The 22,315-nt window shown below is 43.6% G+C and overlaps 1 protein-coding gene across 1 annotated transcript in view; it reads right to left on the bottom strand.

The window, feature by feature from the left end:
- Positions 1–22,071, bottom strand: part of LOC120029874 (transmembrane protein 94-like) — a 38,062-nt gene extending 15,991 nt beyond the window's left edge. The window contains exons 1-11 of the mRNA XM_038975181.1: positions 21,968–22,071; positions 20,504–20,888; positions 8,324–8,443; positions 7,857–7,984; positions 3,470–3,606; positions 3,075–3,289; positions 2,148–2,299; positions 1,525–1,627; positions 1,343–1,429; positions 1,060–1,176; positions 897–953 (exon numbers count right to left, since the gene is read on the bottom strand). Coding sequence (XP_038831109.1) covers positions 897–953; positions 1,060–1,176; positions 1,343–1,429; positions 1,525–1,627; positions 2,148–2,299; positions 3,075–3,289; positions 3,470–3,606; positions 7,857–7,984; positions 8,324–8,443; positions 20,504–20,527 — 1,140 coding nt within the window. The 5' untranslated portion in view covers positions 20,528–20,888; positions 21,968–22,071. The remainder of the gene's footprint in view (positions 1–896; positions 954–1,059; positions 1,177–1,342; positions 1,430–1,524; positions 1,628–2,147; positions 2,300–3,074; positions 3,290–3,469; positions 3,607–7,856; positions 7,985–8,323; positions 8,444–20,503; positions 20,889–21,967) is intronic.
- Between the last annotated feature and the right edge of the window lie 244 nt (positions 22,072–22,315).

Raw genomic sequence — 22,315 nt, 5'->3', positions numbered from 1 at the left:
CTGCAGAATTACAGACTGCAGAATTACAGACTGCAGGGTTAGATGAAGCACCTTAAATAGCCTTTATGCTCGATTGCAGTCAGTAGCATCTATTCTACAGCATATATTCTACTAGCTATATACTAGTGGCAAAGTGAGAACACCTCAAACTTTCCCAAAAGTTTTGGAACCTCAATGCGAGTAAACACTACATTGGTAGACGTCCTTTAGATGTCTTGAGTCTGACCTTACACTCTCAGATGCTTCCTTTCCTTAACTCCTTTCCTTATGAAATCATATTGCTCCCACCAATTAGGTCCTTTTCAGATTAGTGTTCATCAAGTAAGGCACTTGAGGAAAGGAGGGTGTTTGAGAGTAAAAGGAGACAGCTAGTGGGGCTGATTTTCCCATCATGCATTACAAGCAGGCGGGCAAAGTCGGCAGTCACAGGCTCAGGGTAGGGGCCAATCCAGAACCAAGCTCAAGCCCTTCCCCTTCTAGCGGGGAGGGGGCTGGGGGTTAGTTCATGACTGGGCCAATATGTCAGTAGCGCAGCAGGGGCTGGTGGGGACTGGTGTTTGTGGGTGTCGAAGCGTTACGTGATCAGGTGAAGAAATGGTATGAGGACAAATGACCAAAACAAGATTAGTCAAATTTGCCCTCCCATCAGGGAAGATCTGATTGGCTGACAAATAGAACTGATAGAAAGATATCGTCATGCCAGATGAAGAAAATCAACAAAATAAGAGAAACAATGCAAAACTAAATACATGATTGGAGTACTAAACTCGAACAACAAAAGAAAATACGTGAGAGTGTGAGCTGCGTACAGGGTTTCATGGTGGGTGGTGCAGTGGCGAGAGTGGGCAGCGTGAGGACAGGGGGAGGGCGAGGGAGCAGGAGTTGAGAGTTTATACCTGGGAGGACACCGCTTCAGTGTAGCTGCTTAGAGTGTCCTCAGAGAATTTAGCAAGCTGGGGTGAGAGAAGAGGCTAGTTAAACCACACAGGAGCCTCTCTGTCTCTCACATGGCACACGAGTGTGTGTGTGTGTGTGTGTGTGTGTACGCGCGTGTCTCACCAGGCCAGTAGGAGAAGCTCTGCTGGACTCAGCCAGGACACTAGCCTCTCCATAGGCATTGACCAGCACCCACATGACAGGAAACAGCAGGGGAAGGATGGGCAGCACTCCCATCAGCTGGAATACACACAACACTTACTACAATAAGGAGAATCTGCTATATCTTATTGCACATCATCTCTGGATGAGATTCTGTCCCCACAGGTTAAGCCTACCCTGACATATCATATATGAAAAATAAGGAGAAGAGGCACGACCAAGAAGATGTGTTGAGTCTCCATACCTGCAGCTGGATGAAGTTGAAGCGTCCAGGAGTGAGGCCGGGGGCGTCACAGAAATAACGCACTGTATTCACGACCAAGAACGCCACCTATAGAAGGAGATGCATGACATATGAGGGACCGCATCCAGTAGATATAAAGAATTAACTGTGCATCCGTGTGTGTGTGCGCGCTTGTGTCTCACCAGTACTATAGGGCAGGCGAACTTGGCCATGATCGACTGCACGGTGAACCTCTCATTATCCAGGGCTGTGATTGGTCGAGACAGAGCCAGGTCAAGACTGTTCCTGTACAGTACAGAGTGGAATTCAGCCAGGGGTGTCAGTCATTTTAGATAACTTTATGGGACAGTTTACTGGACCCATGCAGATCAAGCCTAATCCTGGAGAGAAAAGCATGATGTTTAGTTCAAGCGTAGGCTTAATCTGGGTATGGGAGACTGCTTAAAAAGGACACACTGAGCCGTCACAAGTGACAATTTCAGGCTTCCTTCGACTCTAGTTTCATGATTTGCGCAAACTTTATCATTGAGTTCAATTCTTGGACTTTCTCCAATAAGAATAAACGTCATTTGTGTAGCACTTTTCAATATAAATAACAAAGTGCTTCACATCATAAAATAAAAGCACTAACAAAGAAACAAAGACGGGAGAAAGGAGAATGAAGAAAGATGGCTCCTCCTCCTCGGCAATTGTTGGATAGCAAACTAGCTAGTGGTGAATTATTACCTCAAACTCGTTCACCTCAAGTCAAAGTATGTCAGACGGTCCAGCCTCAAAGGTGGACTTGAGTGGAAGCATTACCGACCTGACACTGTCGAGGATGGGGGTGCGGACCACCCTGAAGAGGCGGTGCTGCTGGGGGCTCTGGGGACCCCTCTTCTGGTCCCCCCGGGGGGAGGGAGGAGGGGAGAGAGGTGGGAAAAGGTCACCAGGCTCCAGAACTATATGCTCATCATCCTAGAGAAGGGAGATGTTGAGGACACAGGGAGTGAATACAGGTGAGAGACATACACATACCTCATCCTTGATTTTGTATGTATTATGGATCCCAATTTCCTGGGATCCAGCTAAATTAAGGCAGTTATACAACTTTTAAAACATGACAACACACTAAGTGTGTGCCCTCAGGCCACTACTCTACTACCACATATCTACAATACAAAATCCATGTGTACGTGTGTGTATAGTGCGTATGTTATCATGTGTAGGCAGTCATTGTAAATAAGAATTTGTTCTTAACTCACTTGCCTAGTTAAATAAAGGTTATATTAAAACAATGTAACGTGTGTCTGTGCGTCACAGTCCCCACTGTTCCATAAGGTGCATTTTGATTCGTTTTTTTAAATCAAATTTTACCGCTTGCATGAGTTACCTGATGTGGAATAGAGTTCCATGTAGTCATGGCTCTATGTAGTACTGTGCTGGACTTAGGGATTGTGAAGAGACCTCTGGTGGCATGTCTTGTGTGGTATGCATGGGGGTCCGAGCTGTGTGTTAGTTTAAAACAGACAGCTCGGTGCATGCAGCTTGTCAATACCTCTCACAAAATACAAGTAGTGATGAAGTCAATCTCTCTTCTACTTCCGAGCCAGGAAGAAGAAAAAAAATTACTGATGTCTCTGAGGAAAGCAAAGCCCTCCTGTCCCAGTCTCAGTGCTATGATGTCTCCCTCTACCCATCCTCTCCTCCCTCCATCCCTCTTTCTCCACCCTCTTCACCCCTCTCTTCGTACCTTGATGCCTCTGAGGGAAGCGAAGGCCTCCTTTCCTGGCCGTAGTGCTATGACGTCTCCCTCCACCAGTAGGGACACAGGCAGGTTGACCAGCTTGGAGTCGCGGTAGGCCCAGTGGAGCGACCAGGAGGGGGAGGAGGGGGTGTACAGGTCAGGGTAGAGGGAGGGAGACCACTTCACCCCATTACCAAAATCTGCCCAGCCCGACAGGTAGTCTGGAGGAGGGAGAGAGTGCGGAGGGTAACTTAAAAGATAGGACCACAAAACAAAAATGGTGGAAACTTGCCAACCTCAAGTAGTGTTTATTTCACAATGTTTTCCCTCCAACTGTCCCAATGTCAACTATTCTCCTCTATATCTCCTCCCTCCATCCCAATCTCTGCTCTTCCGTTCACCGTTGAGCTGATTGATGATGCTGTTGAGCCGGTGCACCATCTCAGTCCTCCTCAGCCTCTGCTGTCGACCAATCAGCATGAAGCTCAGCGTGAAGAGCAGGAGGAGGGCTGCAGCGTTCACCAACTCGATCCCAGAACTAGAGAGAGGAGAGGAGGAGCAATGTGTCAAAATTGACATATTTCACTGACTGTTTTGTCTTCCTGTGTTTCACAACCTTAGTTCACCTTGAAGTATCTCTGATAGGAATATTTGGGTTGCAGTTACAGAGGAGCCGTCTAACTAATAAACACTAAGGCCGCCACAATTGCCCTATAATCGTGTAACCGACGGTTACGGATGAAGAACATCCTGAAAATAAAATAACCGTTAAAAAAAACGAACAGCTGACTGAAGACGGGACCGCCAGGAATTCGTAAGGTTGAGTCTGTTTCTGCAGTAACATGGACTCTTAACGTGATGAAACTTTGTTGCTCCTTGCTGAACTTTGTTTTACTCCGTGTTGTAGCCTTGTAGTCTTCGGTTGCCTAGGCCAGTGTTTCCCAACTCTGAACCTCGGGGACCCCCAAACAGTACATTTTTATGTTGTGGACAAGCACACCTGATTGTACTTGTCAACTAATCATCAAGCCCTTGACAAGTTGAATCAGGTGTTTTTGTCCGGCGCTACAATAAATGTGTGTGTACTTACGGGTACTCGAGGACCGGAGTTGGGAAACACTGTCCTAGGCAATGCCCCTCTCCCTTCAGCAGCAGCACACATAGAAAATAATGAATAAAACAGGCATGGAAGCTCTAACCCTGGCAATTTGACTGGTAAACTCACAATGGCTGCCTGGTATTATGATGCAATAATTTTCATTGGTAATGTAGAATGTTCATTCAAGTGAATACCGATGTGGCTCACGCAATGGAATGTACTTTTTGTATATACAGTTGAATCAACAAATCACAGCACATTTTGAGGTGCATCGCATTAGTACACTTCTTGCTTTTACTTCCTGCTTTGCTCTCATGGGTACACTCGGCAATGGCCACCAGTCCACCCATTATGCCACAATTGACTTGAATGGGGACGCCGGTTCTATTCCTAAGGCAGCACAAGCAATCAGGAGCGGAGGAGGAGAAAATGTGTGTCTTAAAAAAACAGTAACACTTTCCTTGACACCCAGCGTCATAATGGTCATAACCATGTCATAACAGCTGACATAACCTGTAATATGGTCATAACACTTGTGGCATATATTGTGTTATTTTATGGCTGGTTATGACACCTACATAAGAGCGTGAAAACCCACAAAACCTACCACACAAGGCAAAACACTCCATTACACCATAAAAATACTGTTGGCAGGTATGCTATGTTAAATATATACATTTACCATATTACATTTTCATTGTAATTGCACACACATTGATGTCAGACATGCACCTACCCCAATGCTCTGTTGCTGATGACTGGGAAGAATGCAGGAGGAGATATCAGGAGCAGGACAAAGACACCCTCTTTTTTGACTGATGGCTGACATAAGGGCATGTACGTGATAGGCCTATCTGGCTTATATTACTATGATAGTTATAATGCTTCTTAACAGTGTCATAAAGTGTATTTTCTACAAGTTATTTAAAAATATGATTAAAAAAACATGACTAAAGAATTCATTACAACAAAGGATGTAAGAAAAAAAAAGTTCAAATGAAAGGAAAATGCTTGGCAGGGAAAAAACTAATTTGAATAAATGCGTGTTTTGACAATTGTGTGTGTGTCATAACCAGACATAAAATAACACAATATGCCGCAACAGATTCAGACCCCTTCACCTTTTCCACATTGTTACATTACAGCCTTATTCTAAAATGGATTAAATTAATAATTTTCCTCAATCTATACACAATACCCCTAATGACACCGTGAAATCAGGTTGTAAATGTTTTTTTTTAAATGTATTAAAAATAAACAGAAATACCTTACTAAGTATTCAGACGCTTTGCTATGAGACTTGAAATTGAGCTCCGGTGCATCCTGTTTCCATTGATCATCCTTGAGATGTTACTACAACTTGATTGGAGTCCACCTGTAGTAAATTCAATTGATTGGATATGATTTGGAGAGGCACACACACCCGTCTATATTAAGGTACCACGGTTGACAGTGCATGTCAGAGCAAAGACCAAGACATGAGGTCGAAGGAATTGTCCGCAGAGCTCCGAGACAGGATTGTGTCAAGGCACAGATCTGGGGAAGGGTAACAAAAAATGGTCAGACAGAAGCCACTCCTCAGTAAAACGCATGAGAGCGTTTTGGAGTTTGCCAAAAGGCACCTTAAGGACTCTGACCATGAGAAATAAGATTCTCTGGTCTGATGAAACCAAGATTGAACTCTTTGGCCTGAATGCCAAGAGTCACATCTGGAGGAAACCAGGCACCGCTAATCACCTGACCAATACCATCACTACGGCAAAGCATGGTGGTGACAGCATCATGCTGTGGGGATATTTTTCAGCGGCAGGGACTGGGAGACCAGTTAGGATCGAGGGAAAGATGAACGGAGCAAAGTACAGAGAGATCCTTGATGAAAACCTGCTCCAGTGCGCTCAGGACCTCAGACTGGGGCGAATGTTCATCTTCCAACAGGACAACGACCCTAAGCATACAGCCAAGACAACGCAGGGGTGACTTCGGGAGAAGTCCATTAATGTCCTTGAGTGGCCCAGCCAGATCCCGGACTTGAACCTGATCTAACATCTCTGGAGAGACCTGAAAATAGCTGTGCAGCAACTCTCCCCATCCAACCTGACACAGCTTGAGAGGATCTGCAGAGAAGAATGGGAGAAACTCTGCAAATAGAGGTGTGCCAAGCTACTAGCGTCATACCCAAGAAGACTCGAGGCTGTAATCGCTGCCAAAGGTGCTTCAACAAAGTACTGAGTAAAGGGTCTGATTACTTAAGTTTTACATAAGATTTCCCAAAACAATTTCTTGCTTTGTCATTATGGGGTATTGTTTGTAGATTGATGAGGGGAAAAAAACAATTTAATCAATTTTAGAATAAGGCTGTAACATAACAAAATGTGGAAAAAGTCAAGGGGTCTGAATACTTTCCGAATGCACGGAATATGGGTCATAAGAGTATTATGACAAATTATGTCAGACATTATGACATGGTTATGACCGTGTTATGACACTGGGTATCAAGTAAAGTGTTATTACGGTGACTACAGCCATTTGGATGGCCAATAACTACAGTCGTATGAAAAAGTTTGGGCACCCCTGACAATTTCCATGATTTCCATTTATTTACTCAACTTTAACAAGATTCCCAGTACCGGCACTGGCCACACAGCCCCACAGCATGATGGAACCCCCACCAAATTTTACTGTGGGTAGCAAGTGTTTTTCTTGGAACGCTGTGTTCTTTTGCCGCCATGCATAACGTCCCTTGTTATGACCAAATAACTCAATCTTTGTTTCATCAGTCCACAGCACCTTATTCCAAAATGAAGCTGGCTTGTCCAAATGTGCGTTTGCATACCTCAAGCGACTCTGTTTGTGGCGTGTGTGCAGAAAAGGCTTCTTCCGCATCACTCTCCCATACAGCTTCTCCTTGTGCAAAGTGCGCTGAATTGTTGAATGATGCACAGTGACACCATCTGCAGCAAGATGATGTTGTAGGTCTTTGGAGGTGGTCTGTGGACTGTTTTTGACCGTTCTCACCATCCTTCGCCTTTGCCTCTCCGATATTTTACTTGGCCTGCCACTTCTGGCCTGAACAAGAACTGTGCCTGTGGTCTTCCATTTCCTCACTATGTTCCTCACAGTGGACACTGACAGCTTACATCTCTGCGATAGCTTTTTGTAGCCTTCCTCTAAACCATAATGTTGAACAATCTTTGTTTTCAGGTCATTTGAGAGTTGTTTTGAGGCCCCCATGTTGCCACTCTTCAGAGGAGAGTCAAAGAGAACAACAACTTGCAATTGGCCACCTTAAATACCCTTTCTCATGATTGGATGCACTTGTCTATGAAGTTCAAGGCTTAATGAGCTCACCAAACCAATTGTGTGTTCCAATTAATCAGTGCTAAGTAGTTACAGGTATTCAAATCAACAGAATGACAAGGGTGCCCACATTTTTGCATAGCCTATTTCTCACATCTGATTTAATTTCATACAACTTAATATTGCTACACTGAAAATCTTTGTCTGGACAATACCCCAGTACTCAGCTTTTATTAGAAAATGAATGGCATGCCACTGTGATCATTTTCTGTGACGACAGAGTAAATTATTATGCAGCCTCAGAGGGGTGCCCAAACTTTTTCATACGACTGTATCATCCAAAATTCCATGACTGTCAGAGCCCTAATTAACACAAGCACACAGTTACACACCTGCCGTGCGGCTGGTCGCCGTAACAACAGAGAAGTCCCACCACCACCAGCAGTGTAAGGGCAGCTCCTGGCCAATGGAGACAGGAGTGTCGGTTACCATGGTGAAGGAAGCTCTTCACCCACTGCTCCTATAATAACATCAACAAACAAAACACGTGTTTGACACATCTCAATACGCGTGTGTGTCCGTTTTTGGTTATACTATCCTTGTGGGGACCAGAAGTCCTCACAAGGATAATAAAACAAGGAACATTTGCGGGGACATTTCGCCGGTCCCCACAAGGAAAAAGGCTACTTTAGGCTCAGGGGTTAGATTTACAATTAGGGTTAGGTTTAGGGGTTTGGGGTTAAGGAAAATATGATTTTGAATGGGAATCAATTGTTTGGTCCCCACAAGGACAGAAAAACAAACGTGTGTGTTGTGCGCATGCGTCCGTCCGTGTGTGTGTGTGTGTGTGTGTAACTACCTGTGCAGTTGGTTGTTTTCCACGGCCTGTGGTCTGGTGCTGGTCAAGCAGAGTGGTGAGCTGGTCTCTCAGTGTCCCCAGAGCCTGATCAGTGGACAAGCCAAGGGTCCCCACCCCCTCCTGAAAACACACAGGAACAGACACGCACACACAGACAAAAAACACCTACTTTGAAATCACATTACAGTCAAGAAAGATTCAAACATTTCAAAAGGCCACAGATTCATGGACACTGGATACAAAAAGCACCTTCTCCATATAGCTAGGCGGCCCATGACAGCTGACACAGCAGTACCATGCTAGCTGCATTGCCTTGGTCTTACGCACAGGCGTACAGACACGCACAACAATCAAAATAAACAGATGTCCATAATCAACCATTACCCCAAGTTCACATTTGTTGCCCCAAGGGTTTCTGCGCTTCTGTTATATGGTTTTAATAAGCAAAAAACTCATTGTTAAATCGTTAATAAGCTAAACTGAATTTTACTATCACTAAGGAGCTAAACTCACTGCTGTCAATAGGATTGTATGGTTTTATGATTTTAATGAGCGTAATAAAGCAGAGACTATGTGATGTACGTTTCATGATTCATCTATGCACAACGGAAGTGACGCAAACTGCAGAGAAACAACCATATCTAAATGTCAGTGGGAACCCAATCTTTTCCCACACAACTTCATCTCTGCGCTGGTTTTAAGCTCTACATCCCACACAGCTATAAATAACTCACAATTCTCCAGAGTGAGGAAGCCTGCAGAAAATCCTCCAGACATGGATAAACACACAAACGCACCCTGCGCATAACCCTGTTTTAAGCAGAGCACCGACAACACGCCCACCAGCAAATTGACCTGGATTAACCAAACACACACAGACACTTTTCCCCTCATTTCTCTTCCCCACCCATCAGCTCTACGGACCTTTCATCCCCATTCGGACTTCTTACTTACTGTCCCCCTCTTCCGGAACCAAGTTCTCAGCTCCAGATCCAGGACCATGATACAATTGTTCCTTTTCTTTCTCACTTTCTCTTACTGTTGTCTGCTCTGTGAACCTGTCATCGATCTACTAAAAAGAGCAATAGTGTATCCAGGTGTGGAAAGTGTGTGTGTGAGCAGAGGAGAGGACAGAAAAGATCTGCAGGGAAGGAGAGCGTCTGATGACCAGAGAGAAAGTGCACCCAGGGGACTAGTCAGTCTGACGTTAGAGCCTGGGTGACACTGCTTCAGCATCCTAATGCCTCCCTAGCCTGTCTCATCTGGCGCTTTTCTCTGTCTAGCCCAGCCCTACCCCAGCCCAATACAGAGTGCCGGCTGGACTGTTCTGGCTGAATGTCCCTCTTTCTGTGCAGTGGCTGGCTAGATGATACTGCTGATACAGGAGAGTGACCAAGCCAGGTCTGCCAACAGAGAGAATGAGAGAGAGAGAGAGAGAGAGAGAGAGACAGAGAGAAGGGGAGGGGGAGAGAGACTGGCCTCACTGAACCCTGGCCCCAGGTCCAGAGAAAAAGACTGATTAATAGAGAGAGAGAGAGAGAGAGAGAGAGAGAGGGGAGGCAGATGAAAGCTGAAAGAACAGAAGACATAAAAAGAGTGCATGGGCAGGAAGAGGAAAAATGAGATGCAAAAGAGAGAGAGAAACTGGCCAATCCAGGGTTGTGCTTTGTTCCGTTCCAGCCAACACAGCACATAATTCAACACTGCAGCAGTGGAGGGATGGAGGGAGAGAAACGAGACAGACAGAGAGACGTCAGTGAACCTGGGTTCTGATCCAGAGAGGTGAAGAGAGTAGAACAGTGCGAATACACCCACAGAAACACGAGAGTCAAACACAGTCAGAGTACATAGAACATACAGTTGTGGCCAAATATATTGGCACCCTTGCACTTTTCTTTAAAAAAATGAAAATATTTCAACAACAAAAAACTGTTGGTCTCCACACTTTGTTAGAGACGACAAACCAAAAATGATCGATACTGGCCAAACCAAACAAAATATCATTGACATTTTGCTGATATCGTTCATTACGATAAACAACCTATAGGGCCCTACTAGAAAAATGTGAAGTTTGAAATGTGTTACAAGCTTTGGTTTTTCCATATTCCGTGCATTCGGAAAGTATTCAGACCCCTTGACTTTTTACACATTTTGTTATGTTACAGCCTTATTCTAAAATTGATTAAATTGTTAGTTTTTTCTCATCAATCTACACACAATACCCCATAATGACAACGCAAAAACAGGTTTTTAGAAATGTTTGCTAATGTATATAAAAAAAAAAATACTATCACATTTATTCAGACACTTTACTTAGTACTTCGTTGAAGCACTTTTGGCAAACCTGTATTGGGGAGTTTCTCCCATTCTTCTCTGCAGATCCTCTCAAGCTGTGTCAGGTTGGATGGGGAAAGTTGCTGCACAGCTATTTTCAGGTCTCTCCAGAGATGTTAGATCAGGTTCAAGTCTGGGCTCTGGCTGGGCCACTCAAGGACATTCAGAGACTTGTCCCAAAGCCACTCCTGCGTTGTCTTGGCTGTGTGCTTAGGGTCGTTGTCCTGTTAGAAGGTGAACCTTTGCCCCAGTCTGAGGTCCTGAGCGCTCTGGAGCAGGTTTTCATCAAGGATCTCTCTGTACTTTGCTCCGTTCATCTTTCCCTCGATCCTGACTAGTCTCCCAGTCCCTGCCGCTGAAAAACAACACCATGCTTCACCATAGGAACGGTGCCAGGTTTCCTCCAGACGTGACGCTTGGCATTCAGGACAAATAGTTCAATCTTGGTTTCATCAGACCAGAGAATCTTCTCTCTCATGGTCTGAGAGTCCTTTAGATACCTTTTGGCAAACTCCAAGCGGGCTTACCTTCTGGAGGGTTCTCCCATCTCCACACAGGAACTCTGGAGCTCTGTCAGAGTGACCATCGGGTTCTTGGTCACCTCCCTGACCAAGGCCCTTCTCCCCCAATTGCTCAGTTTGGCCGGGCGGCCAGATCTAGGAAGTCTTGGTGGTTCCAAACTTCTTCCATTTAAGAATGATGGAGGCCACTGTGTTCTTGGGGACCTTAAATGCTGCAGAAATGTTTTGGTACCCTTCCCCAGATCTGTGGCTCGGGCACAATTCTGTCTCGGAGTTCTACAGACAATTCCTTCGACCTCATGGCTTGGTTTTGGCTCTGACATGCACTGTCAACTGCGGAACCTTATATAGCCAGGTGTGTGCATTTCCAAATCATTACCAATCAATTGAATTTACCACATGTGGACTCCAATCAAGTTGTAGAAACATCAAGGATAACCTGAGCTCATAGCAAAGGTTCTGAATACTTATGTAAATGTGATTTCATTATTCAATTTTTTATAAATTAGCACAAAAAAACGACAAATCTGTTTTTGCTCTGTCATTATGGGGTAGTGTGTGTAGATTGATGAGGGGGAAACAATATTTAATCAATTTTAGAATAAGGCTGTAATGTAACAAAATGTGAAAAAAGTCAAGGGGTCTGAATACTTTCTGAATTAACTGTATAACGGACAGGAGAGGCTCTAACAACGGGAATTCCAAACCACCTGTTGTATAATGTGAAATACTGGAGCATGGGCATGTCATTTTTATTCACAGTTACGTTGTTTTGAAATTTTGCTCCAAATAGAAATTGTGAGAACAATAATAGGACCAAAGCATAGTTTACATTGTTTAAGCGATATACCAGTGAAGACCACCTCTTCCAGGGCAATAGGAGACACTATATCTCTCTATATACTCAGCCAAGGGCCAGAAGAACCATGTCTAAACCAATTTAGGATGGGATGAAATGCTAGTGCCAGGAATTACAATTTAAAAAGTTTAGTATGGCTAGTCCTCCTACATATTTTCCGCTTTACAAGTTTGTTCATTTTATAGGGCTCGCTTACCTTGCCATATGTACTGAACAAAAATATAAAAAGCAAACCCGCTACAGTTTGAACGTTTTGACTGAGTTACAGTTCATATGAGGAAATCAGTCATTAGGCCCTAATCTATGGATTTCACATGACTAGGAATACAGATATGCATCTGTTGGTCACAGATACCGTACCTTAAAAGAAATGGGCCTCTGGATCTCGTCCCGGTATTTCGGTGCATTCAAATTGCCATCGATAAAATGCAAATTGTGTTCGTTGCTTATGCCTTCCCATACCATAACCCCACCATGTGGCACTCTGTTCACAATGTTGCCATCAGCAAACTGCTCGCCCACATGACGCCATATACATGGTCTGCGGTTGGAAGTACTGACAAATTCTCTAAAACGACATTGGAGGTGGTTTATATGTTAGAGAAATGAACATTAAATTCTCTGACAACAGCTCTGGTAGACATTCCTGCAGTCAGCATGCAAATGGCGCACTCCCTCAAAACTTGAGACATCTGTGGCATTTGTGTGTCACAAAAGTGCACATTTTAGAGTGGCCTTAAATTGCACCTGTGTAATGATCATGATGTTTAATCAGCTTCTTGATATGCCACACCTTTCAGATGAATGGATTATATTGTCAAATGAGAAATGCTCACAAACAGGGATGTAAACAAATTTGTGCAAAAAATGAGAGAAATAAGCGTTTTGTGCGTATGGAAAATTTCAGGGATTTTTTATATCAGCTCGTGAAAACATTTGACCAACACTTTACATGTTGCGTTTATATTTTTGTTCAGTGTACATTTTGAAATCACACTATGTATTTTATTCCAATAGCCAGAAGATGTAGACAATTATTTTATTTTTTGCCGTGGCAATAAAGACCTGTAGAATAAACCCTCCTCCTCACAGCTGCCCATGTCCCTTAATGTTGATGATGTGGTTGTTACTGACAAGAAGCACATGGCTGAACTCTTTAAATCACCACTTCATTAAGTCAGGATTCCTATTTGACTCCGCCATGCCTCCTTGCCCGTCCAACACTTCCTCATCTCCCACCCCTCTAATAGGACTAGCCCCAATGCTCCTCCCTCTTTTTCCCCTGCCCTGCTACAAAGTTTATCCCTGCAGGTGGTCACCGAGTCCGAGGTGATAAAGGAGCTCCTTAAACTTTACCCCAAAAACATCTGGGTCAGATGGTTTAGACCCTTCTTTAACTTCTTTGTGAAAGGGGGCGGTATTGAGTAGCTTGGATAAAAAGGTGCCCAGAGTAAACTGCCTGCTACTCTGTCCTAAAAGCTACAATATGCATATAATTAGTAGATTTGGATAGAAAACACTCCGAAGTTTCTAAAACTGTTTGAATGTTGTCTGTGAGTATAACAGAAGTCATACGGCAGGCAAAAACCTGAGAAAAAAATCCAACCAGGAAGTGGGAAATCTGAGGTTTGTAGTGTTTCAACTCTTTGCCTATTCAAGATACAGTGGAAATGGGGTCATGTTGCACTTCCTAAGGCTTCCACTAGATGTCAACAGTCTATAGAACCTTGTTTGATGCTTCTACTACACTGCTCAAAAAAATAAAGGGAACACTTAAACAACACAATGTAACTCCAAGTCAATCACACTTCTGTGAAATCAAACTGTCCACTTAGGAAGCAACACTGATTGACAATAAATTTCACATGCTGTTGTGCAAATGGAATAGACAAAAGGTGGAAATTATAGGCAATTAGCAAGACACCCCCAACAAAGGAGTGGTTCTGCAGGTGGTGACCACAGACCACTTCTCAGTTCCTATGCTTCCTGGCTGATGTTTTGGTCACTTTTGAATGCTGGCGGTGCTTTCACTCTAGTGGTAGCATGAGACGGAGTCTACAACCCACACAAGTGGCTCAGGTAGTGCAGCTCATCCAGGATGGCACATCAATGCGAGCTGTGGCAAGAAGGTTTGCTGTGTCTGTCAGCGTAGTGTCCAGAGCATGGAGGCGCTACCAGGAGACAGGCCAGTACATCAGGAGACGTGGAGGAGGCCGTAGGAGGGCAACAACCCAGTAGCAGGACCGCTACCTCCGCCTTTGTGCAAGGAGGAGGAGGAGCACTGCCAGAGCCCTGCAAAATGACCTCCAGCAGGCCACAAATGTGCATGTGTCTGCTCAAACGGTCAGAAACAGACTCCATGAGGGTGGTATGAGGGCCCGACGTCCACAGGTGGGGGTTGTGCTTACAGGCCAACACCGTGCAGGACGTTTGGCATTTGCCAGAGAACACCAAGATTGGCAAATTCGCCACTGGTGCCCTGTGCTCTTCACAGATGAAAGCAGGTTCACACTGAGCACATGAGCACATGTGACAGACGTGACAGAGTCTGGAGACGCCGTGGAGAACGTTCTGCTGCCTGCAACATCCTCCAGCATGACCGGTTTGGCGGTGGGTCAGTCATGGTGTGGGGTGGCATTTCTTTGGGGGGCCGCACAGCCCTCCATGTGCTCGCCAGAGGTAGCCTGACTGCCATTAGGTACCGAGATGAGATCCTCAGACCCCTTGTGAGACCATATGCTGGTGCGGTTGGCCCTGGGTTCCTCCTAATGCAAGACAATGCTAGACCTCATGTGGCTGGAGTGTGTCAGCAGTTCCTGCAAGAGGAAGGCATTGATGCTATGGACTGGCCCGCCCGTTCCCCAGACCTGAATCCAATTGAGCACATCTGGGACATCATGTCTCGCTCCATCCACCAACGCCACGTTGCACCACAGACTGTCCAGGAGTTGGCGGATGCTTTAGTCCAGGTCTGGGAGGAGATCCCTCAGGAGACCATCTGCCACCTCATCAGGAGCATGCCCAGGCGTTGTAGGGAGGTCATACAGGCACGTGGAGGCCACACACACTACTGAGCCTCATTTTGACTTGTTTTAAGGACATTACATCAAAGTTGGATCAGCCTGTAGTGTGGTTTTCCACTTTAATTTTGAGTGTGACTCCAAATCCAGATCTCCATGGGTTGATAAATTTGATTTCCATTGATATTTTTTGTGTGATTTTGTTGTCAGCACATTCAACTATGTAAAGAAAAAAGTATTTAATAAGAATATTTCATTCATTCAGATCTAGGATGTGTTATTTTAGTGTTCCCTTTATTGTTTTGAGCAGTGTATAAAGGAGGGGGGAATGAGAGGGGATTGAGTCAGAGGTCTGGCAGAGTGCCACGAGCTGGTCACGCGCATTCACATGAGAGGTAGCTTGCGTTCCATCGCATTTCTGAAGACAAAGGAATTCTCCGGTTGGAACATTATTGGAGATTTATGATAAAAACATCCTAAAGATTGATTCTATACTTAGTTTGAAATGTTTCTACGAACTGTAATATGACTTTTCGTCTGAACTTTCGCCTGGACCTGCCAGCACGTCGTCAGTTTGGATTGTGTACTAAACGCGCAAACAAAAGGAGGTGTTTGGACATAAATGATGGACTTTATCGAACAAATCAAACGTTTATTGTGGAACTGGGATTCCTGGGAGGGCATTCTGATGAAGATCATCAAAGGTAAGTGAATATTTATAATGCTATTTCTGACTTTGTTGACTCCACAACATGGCGGATATCTCTTTGGCTTGTTTGGGCTCTGAGCGCTGTACTCAGATTATTGCATGGTGTGCTTTTTCGGTAAAGCTTTTTTGAAGTCTGACACAGCGGTTGCATTAAGGAGTATATCTCCAAGTATATCTTTAATTCCATGCATAACACTTGTATTTTCATCAACATTTATAATGAGTATTTCTGTAAATTGATGTGGCTCTCTGCAAAATCACCGGATGTTTTGGAAGCAAAACATTACTGAACGTAACGCGCCAATGTAAACTGAGATTTTTGGATATAAATATGAACTTTATCGAACAAAACATACATGTATTATGTAACATGAAGTCCTATGAGTGTCATCTGATGAAGATCATCAAAGGTTAGTGATTCATTTTACCTCTATTTATGCTTTTTGTGACTCCTCTCTTTGGCTGGAAAAATGGCTGTTTTTCTGTGGCTATGTACTGACCTAACATAATCGTTTGGTGTGCTTTCTTCGTAAAGCCTTTTTGAAATCTGACACGTTGGCTGGATTCACAACAAGTGTAGCTTTAATTTGGTGTATTGCATGTGGGATTTCATGAAAGTTACATTTTTATAGTAATTTATTTTAATTTGGAGCTCTGCATTTTCACTGGATGTTGGCCATGCGGGACGCTAGCTTCCCACATATCCCAGAGAGGTTAAGGTTGCTGCCCCCATCATTGCCAAGCCTGTCTCTCCTCTCTGGGGAGGTTTCCATTGCTTGGAAGGCAGCCACTGTGCATCCTTTATTGAAAGGGGGAGATCAAGCTGATCCAAACTGTTATAGGCCAATTTCTATTTTGCCATGTTAATCAAAAGTGTTGGAAACACATGTCAAGAATCAACTGACTGGCTTTCTTGACATCTATAGTATTCTCTCTGGTATGTAATCTGGTTCCCGCTCAGGTTATGGATGTGTCACTGTAACCTTAAAGGTCCTAAATTATGTCACCATGGCCCTTGATTCTAAGCAATGTTGTGCTGCTATTTTTATTGACTTGGCCAAAGCTTTTGATACGGTAGACCATCCCATTCTTGTGGGCCGGCTAAGGAGTATTGGTGTCTCTGGGGGGTCTTTGGTCTGGTTTTCTAACTACCTCTCTCAAAGAGTGCAGTGTATAAAGTCAGAACATCTGCTGTCTCAGCCACTGCCTGTCACCAAGGGAGTACCCCAAGGCCCGATCCTAGGTCCCAAGCGATTCTCAATTTACATCAACAACATAGCTCAAGCAGTAGGGAGCTCTCTAGTCCATTTATATGCAGATGATACAGGCTTATACTCAGCTGTTGTATTTGGCGCATGTGACAAATAAGTATGATTTGATAGGCTGATTCGGGAGAATGTTTTGTGCCTATTTGAATATAAAGTGTACTCTTTTGCTTTAGGTTATAAGCTAGCCAGGCATTAACCTGTTTGGGCTGCAGGGGCAGTATTGAGTAGCCAGATAAAAGGTGCCCATTTCAAACGGCCTCGTACTCAATTCTTGCTCGTACAATATGCATATTATTATTACTATTGGATAGAAAACACTCTCTAGTTTCTAAAACCGTTTGAATTATATCTGTGAGTGAAACAGAACTCATTCTGCAGCAAACTTCCTGACAGGAAGTGGAAAGTCTGAAATTGAGGCTCTGTTCCAGGGGCTGCCTATTAAATCCCTTGTTATTTATTAGTTTAGATGCACTTCATACGTCTTCCACTAGATGTCGACAAGGAGTGAGAGAAGAAATGGACTGTGTAACTTGATCTGGACTCGAATTACAGCTCATGGAATGACGTATCCTCCATTTCCTGTTTTCAGGCAGGCGCGGAGAGACATGGATTTGCCTTCTGTTTAGCTGCCGTTATGGACGACTAATATCTCCGGCTATGATTTTATTTGATACATGTGACCATATCATCGTAAAGTATGTTTTTTCAATATAGTTTAATCAGATTATTGAAATTTTTTCGGGAGTTTTGCCGTGTTCCGTTCTCTTCCGTTTGTTGACATGGAGAGATCCGTGCCACTTGGCAATCGCGCGTGCTAAATGAAGAGGGAAAGTGTCCGTTCTAATTCCAAACAACGACTGTTCTGGACAAAGGACACCTTGTCCAACATTCTGATGAAAGATCAGCAAAAGTAAGTAACATTTTATGATGCTATTTCATATATCTGTCGAACATGTTGTACTAGTCGTGGGCGGCCAACGTTTGGGTACTCTAGCTATACCGAAGCTGCATATCGTAATGAAGTTATTTTTAGAATTCTAACACTGCGATTTCATTAAGAACTAATGGATCTATCATTTCCTATACAACATGTATTTTTTAGTTATGTTTATGAATAGCTATTTGGTCAGAATATGTGTGTCAGAAAAAGTGTCAGGAAAAATCCGGACGTAGTGGGAAAAAGTAGCTAAGTTAGCACACGGTGTAACCATTGATTTCAGCTCTAAATATGCACATTTTCGAACAAAACATAAGTGTATGTATAACCTGATGTTATAGGACTGTCATCTGAGGAAGAAAATCAAGGTTAGTCAAAAATTATATATCTTTTGCTTGTTTGTTACGATCGCTTACTTTTGCTACTGGGAAATGGCTTGTCTTTCTGGCTATTGTGCTAAGCTAATATAACGCTATATTGTGTTTTCGCTGTAAAACACTTGATAAATCGGAAATATTGTCTGGAATCACAAGATGCCTGTCTTTCAATTGCTGTACACTATGTATTTTTCAGAAATGTTTTATGATGAATATTTAGTTATTTGGCGTTGGTGTCTGTAGTTATTCTGTCTGCTTTCGGTGCAATTTCTGATTGTAGCTGCAATGTAAACTATGATTTATACCTGAAATATGCACATTTTTCTAACAAAACATATGCTATACAATAAATATGTTATCAGACTGTCATCTGATGAAGTTGTTTCTTGGTTAGTGGCTATTTATATCTTTATTTGGTCGAATTTGTGATAGCTACTGATGGAGTAAAAAACTGATGGAGTAAAAAAAGTGGTGTCTTTTGCTAACGTGGTTAGCTAATAGATTTACATATGGTGTCTTCCCTGTAAAACATTTTAAAAATCGGACATGTTGGCTGGATTCACAAGATGTGTACCTTTCATATGCTGTATTGGACTTGTTAATGTGTGAAAGTTAAATATTTAAAAAAAAATATCTTTTGAATTTCGCGCCCTGCACTTTGAGCTGGCTGTTGTCATAAGTGTACCGACGTCGGGCTGCAGCCATAAGAAGTTAATGAGGTTGTAATCAGAAAGTATAATGTTGGAGAGCTTTGATTGCCTGTGGATAGTACTTGGCCTTATTAGATCTGTCCAGAATGGCATTTATTTATTTCCCAATAACCAGATGGAATTCAGTTAATTCTAACAATATGCTGTTCAGACAATCAAAAAACATAGGATCATATGAATTTGGAAAGTACACATAAAGGCAATTTTCTTTCCATTCAAGATACATTTAAGGAAAGTGATTCTCCCTTCTTGGTCTTCGCCTTTACCAAGAATGGTGATTGAGTTTCTTCTGTATCATTATGATTACACCTTTAGTTTTGTTTGGGGCTGTTAAAAGCAGACAGTTTGTAAAAATGGTTCACTATTCTGTGTGTGTCCTTTTGGTTTCTTACTAGAATATCAAGCCAGCTGGAACGCTTGATAGGAATATTAAGGCCTTTCAAATTCCATGAGAGAAGGACTAGTGTAGCAATTGTTTTTCTCAAATGTAACTGTTATATTTAGTGCTGATAAGCCCATGGATGTAAAATAAAAAGTATGAACCACAGGAAAACCCACCCATTGGTCACGCCCCACTCAGAAGATCCTCTTTATACACACCACCACCCCATTTCAAACTACAATACATGACATCACCAATGTCCCATTCATTTCAGCATATTGTCAAAAGGCATAGGCCTAAAGGAAATCAGTAAAACCACTGAAGATTCTAATCTACCGCCACTGTCTCTAGAACATCCATGTGTGTCTCCTCTCCTTGAGCAGTCAAGAAAAGTAGGCTTTGTTTCTGGCTGGACTGTTAAGAGCTAATCATTACATAATCCACAGCACATACTGTATGTGGGACCAGAGAGATAAAAGTGGAGAGGTGTTCTTTGAACCTGTTGAATAAGAGCACTGGCTGGCAGTTTTCCAATCCCTACCCTATCCTACGCCTGGCTGCTGTTGACCCAGTAGCTCACTGTGAAATGCCTCTCCTCCTAGACTTCTATGTTTAACAAGCATTACTGACCCTGACAATAACTGATAGCACACGCCGGAAATCGAGAGGGAAGAGGGTGAGAATGAAGAAGGTGAAAATAAGTGGATGGCGTGGTTTCTGGCCCTTGTCAACTTATAAACATTCAGCTCACGTCTTTTAAAGTACAAGCTCATGATAATGACTTGACAGTAGTTTTTTGTAACACCTGACCAAAAACATCAGTTTCAATGTGTGACATGAATAGCCTACATTTATTGACCAACATCAAAAACCTAGGAGGAGCCCTCAGGAGCAGCTAGAAGGCAGTTTGCGGGGATCAGTCAGCACACACATAGAAACACGTACACACAGAGAGACGCACACACAGAGACACACACACAGAGACACACACGTCCCAAGGAGCCTCTCCGTTTAGCACCACTCCAGGGAGCCAGCTGACGTCATTTGGCGCTAGGCAACTCACCTGCTTCTTATCCTGTAGCTCCATGGCAACCAGCGCTGCCTCTCACCATGCTCCGAGCCTCACACAGACCTGACGAGGCTAGGCAGAGACTTCACCCTCTCGATCTCCCCTCGATACTCTCGGTGTCGTCTTGATACGCCTCTTTGTCTTCTCAACGCTCTTCCTCGATGCCCCCTCCAACCACAACTTAGGCTGGAGGAAAACGTCACCCACTGGCCCCCTGCCGGTGCCGCTATGCCAGCCTGCTCTGCCAGTCTGAGGGGAGAACCACGCACGCCCACTGGGACTCACAGCAGGGCACACTGGGAGCTGTAGTTTGGGGCTAGATGCTCAGTCAAAGTTGTGTTGAGGAAATCGTCCTCATTACACGAATGGCTGGGTAGATCTTGGTTGGGAAGAGATAAATAATTATGCCGTTGGCATGACATATGGCATTCAGTCTGCAGTGATATTATACATTGGCTGTTGGTCAGTAGACTATAGGTTAGTGGGCTACATGAGGTGAAAACAATAGTGCTGTTGAAAACATTGTTAGTCCGAAGCCCTAAAGCTACTGACAACACGCCACCACTATAAGCATCTTTCTTCCTCTTTTATACAAAAACAACTGAGTCAGCATGCTCTATTGGCTCACACTACACAACATTGTGCCTGAAGTTACCAGCAGAGAGAGAAAAAGAGAGCCAGCCAGACAGACACCCAGAGACAGAGAGCTAGAGAGGACAGACAGAGGGAAACAGACATACATATAGAGGCAGAGAGACATTCAAGAGTCTTTGACACTTTCACCCTGAACAGGTAGTACAGGAACCACACCCCAAAAAGCAACTGGAGCAAGCTAAAGTACATATACGGAAACATGTCATTGGAACTAATATAGCTCAGTCACAACATCCTATGTCAGAAACAGAACTAAACTTGTCCGATGCCCGTCTATCGCTAAATCCACCTGGCTGGACGACGTACAACATATTTAATGTCATCACTTTCTGCGTATGCTTATCCTTGGATTCATTTACAGATTTTACCTGTACTGTTAGACTGTCTGGTCTACAGGAGCGATGCGAGGAGCCAAATCCCACACGATGTTATTATAGTGACTTTCTTGTGTGCATATCGAGATCATCGTTTAACATGCTAGCAAATTAGCTTACTGGCTAACTGGGAATCTATCGTGGCGAGCTCATATTTTCTGCAATGGAAAAGCATGCAATGCACTAAGCTAAACTTCGCACAATCTACATGTGACAAAAACAAGTGTCAATGTCGCCTTACTTAAGCACTGTTTCTCACTCATTGCTATCTCGCGAATAGTACGCGCTAACTTAGCTAGCTGACGTTTCCATATCTGCAACCCAACGTCCAGGTTCGTCTTCTTCGCGATGTCAAGAACAGCCTGCGATAACATGCACACTAAGCACTATTATTGTACCATATATCCGCATATCTATCATACTCACGTACATGTTGCAACACGGTCTGTATCTCGTCACCCCGTTTAAAGCTAAATCATCTCTCAAATATCAAGTGTACAGAGAGGAAGCAAGAGAACCAACTCGGCAGAAAATCTTTCTCCCTCCAGCAGGTGGCGTTTTTTCGTTGTTTCGCCCACCAAGCAAGGTCAATGAGAGTGTCACATTTTGTTTATGGTTTTTTTGCTATATGAGGTTTATTTGATTGATTAGCAGTTTCATAATGCTTAAGTTGTTATAAGCGCACTGACATAAGTAGGACACGTGACATCCCGGGAACTTTAAGAAAAAAACCTTTATATTGGAGTTATTTCGAGATGTCTATGCATATTCATGTTAT

This window comes from Salvelinus namaycush, chromosome 35 (genome assembly GCF_016432855.1).
Source record: "Salvelinus namaycush isolate Seneca chromosome 35, SaNama_1.0, whole genome shotgun sequence".
In the NCBI taxonomy this organism is placed as follows: domain Eukaryota; kingdom Metazoa; phylum Chordata; class Actinopteri; order Salmoniformes; family Salmonidae; genus Salvelinus; species Salvelinus namaycush.
Note: the sequence above shows the minus strand (reverse complement) of the source record. Positions and strands in the feature narration are given on the sequence as shown.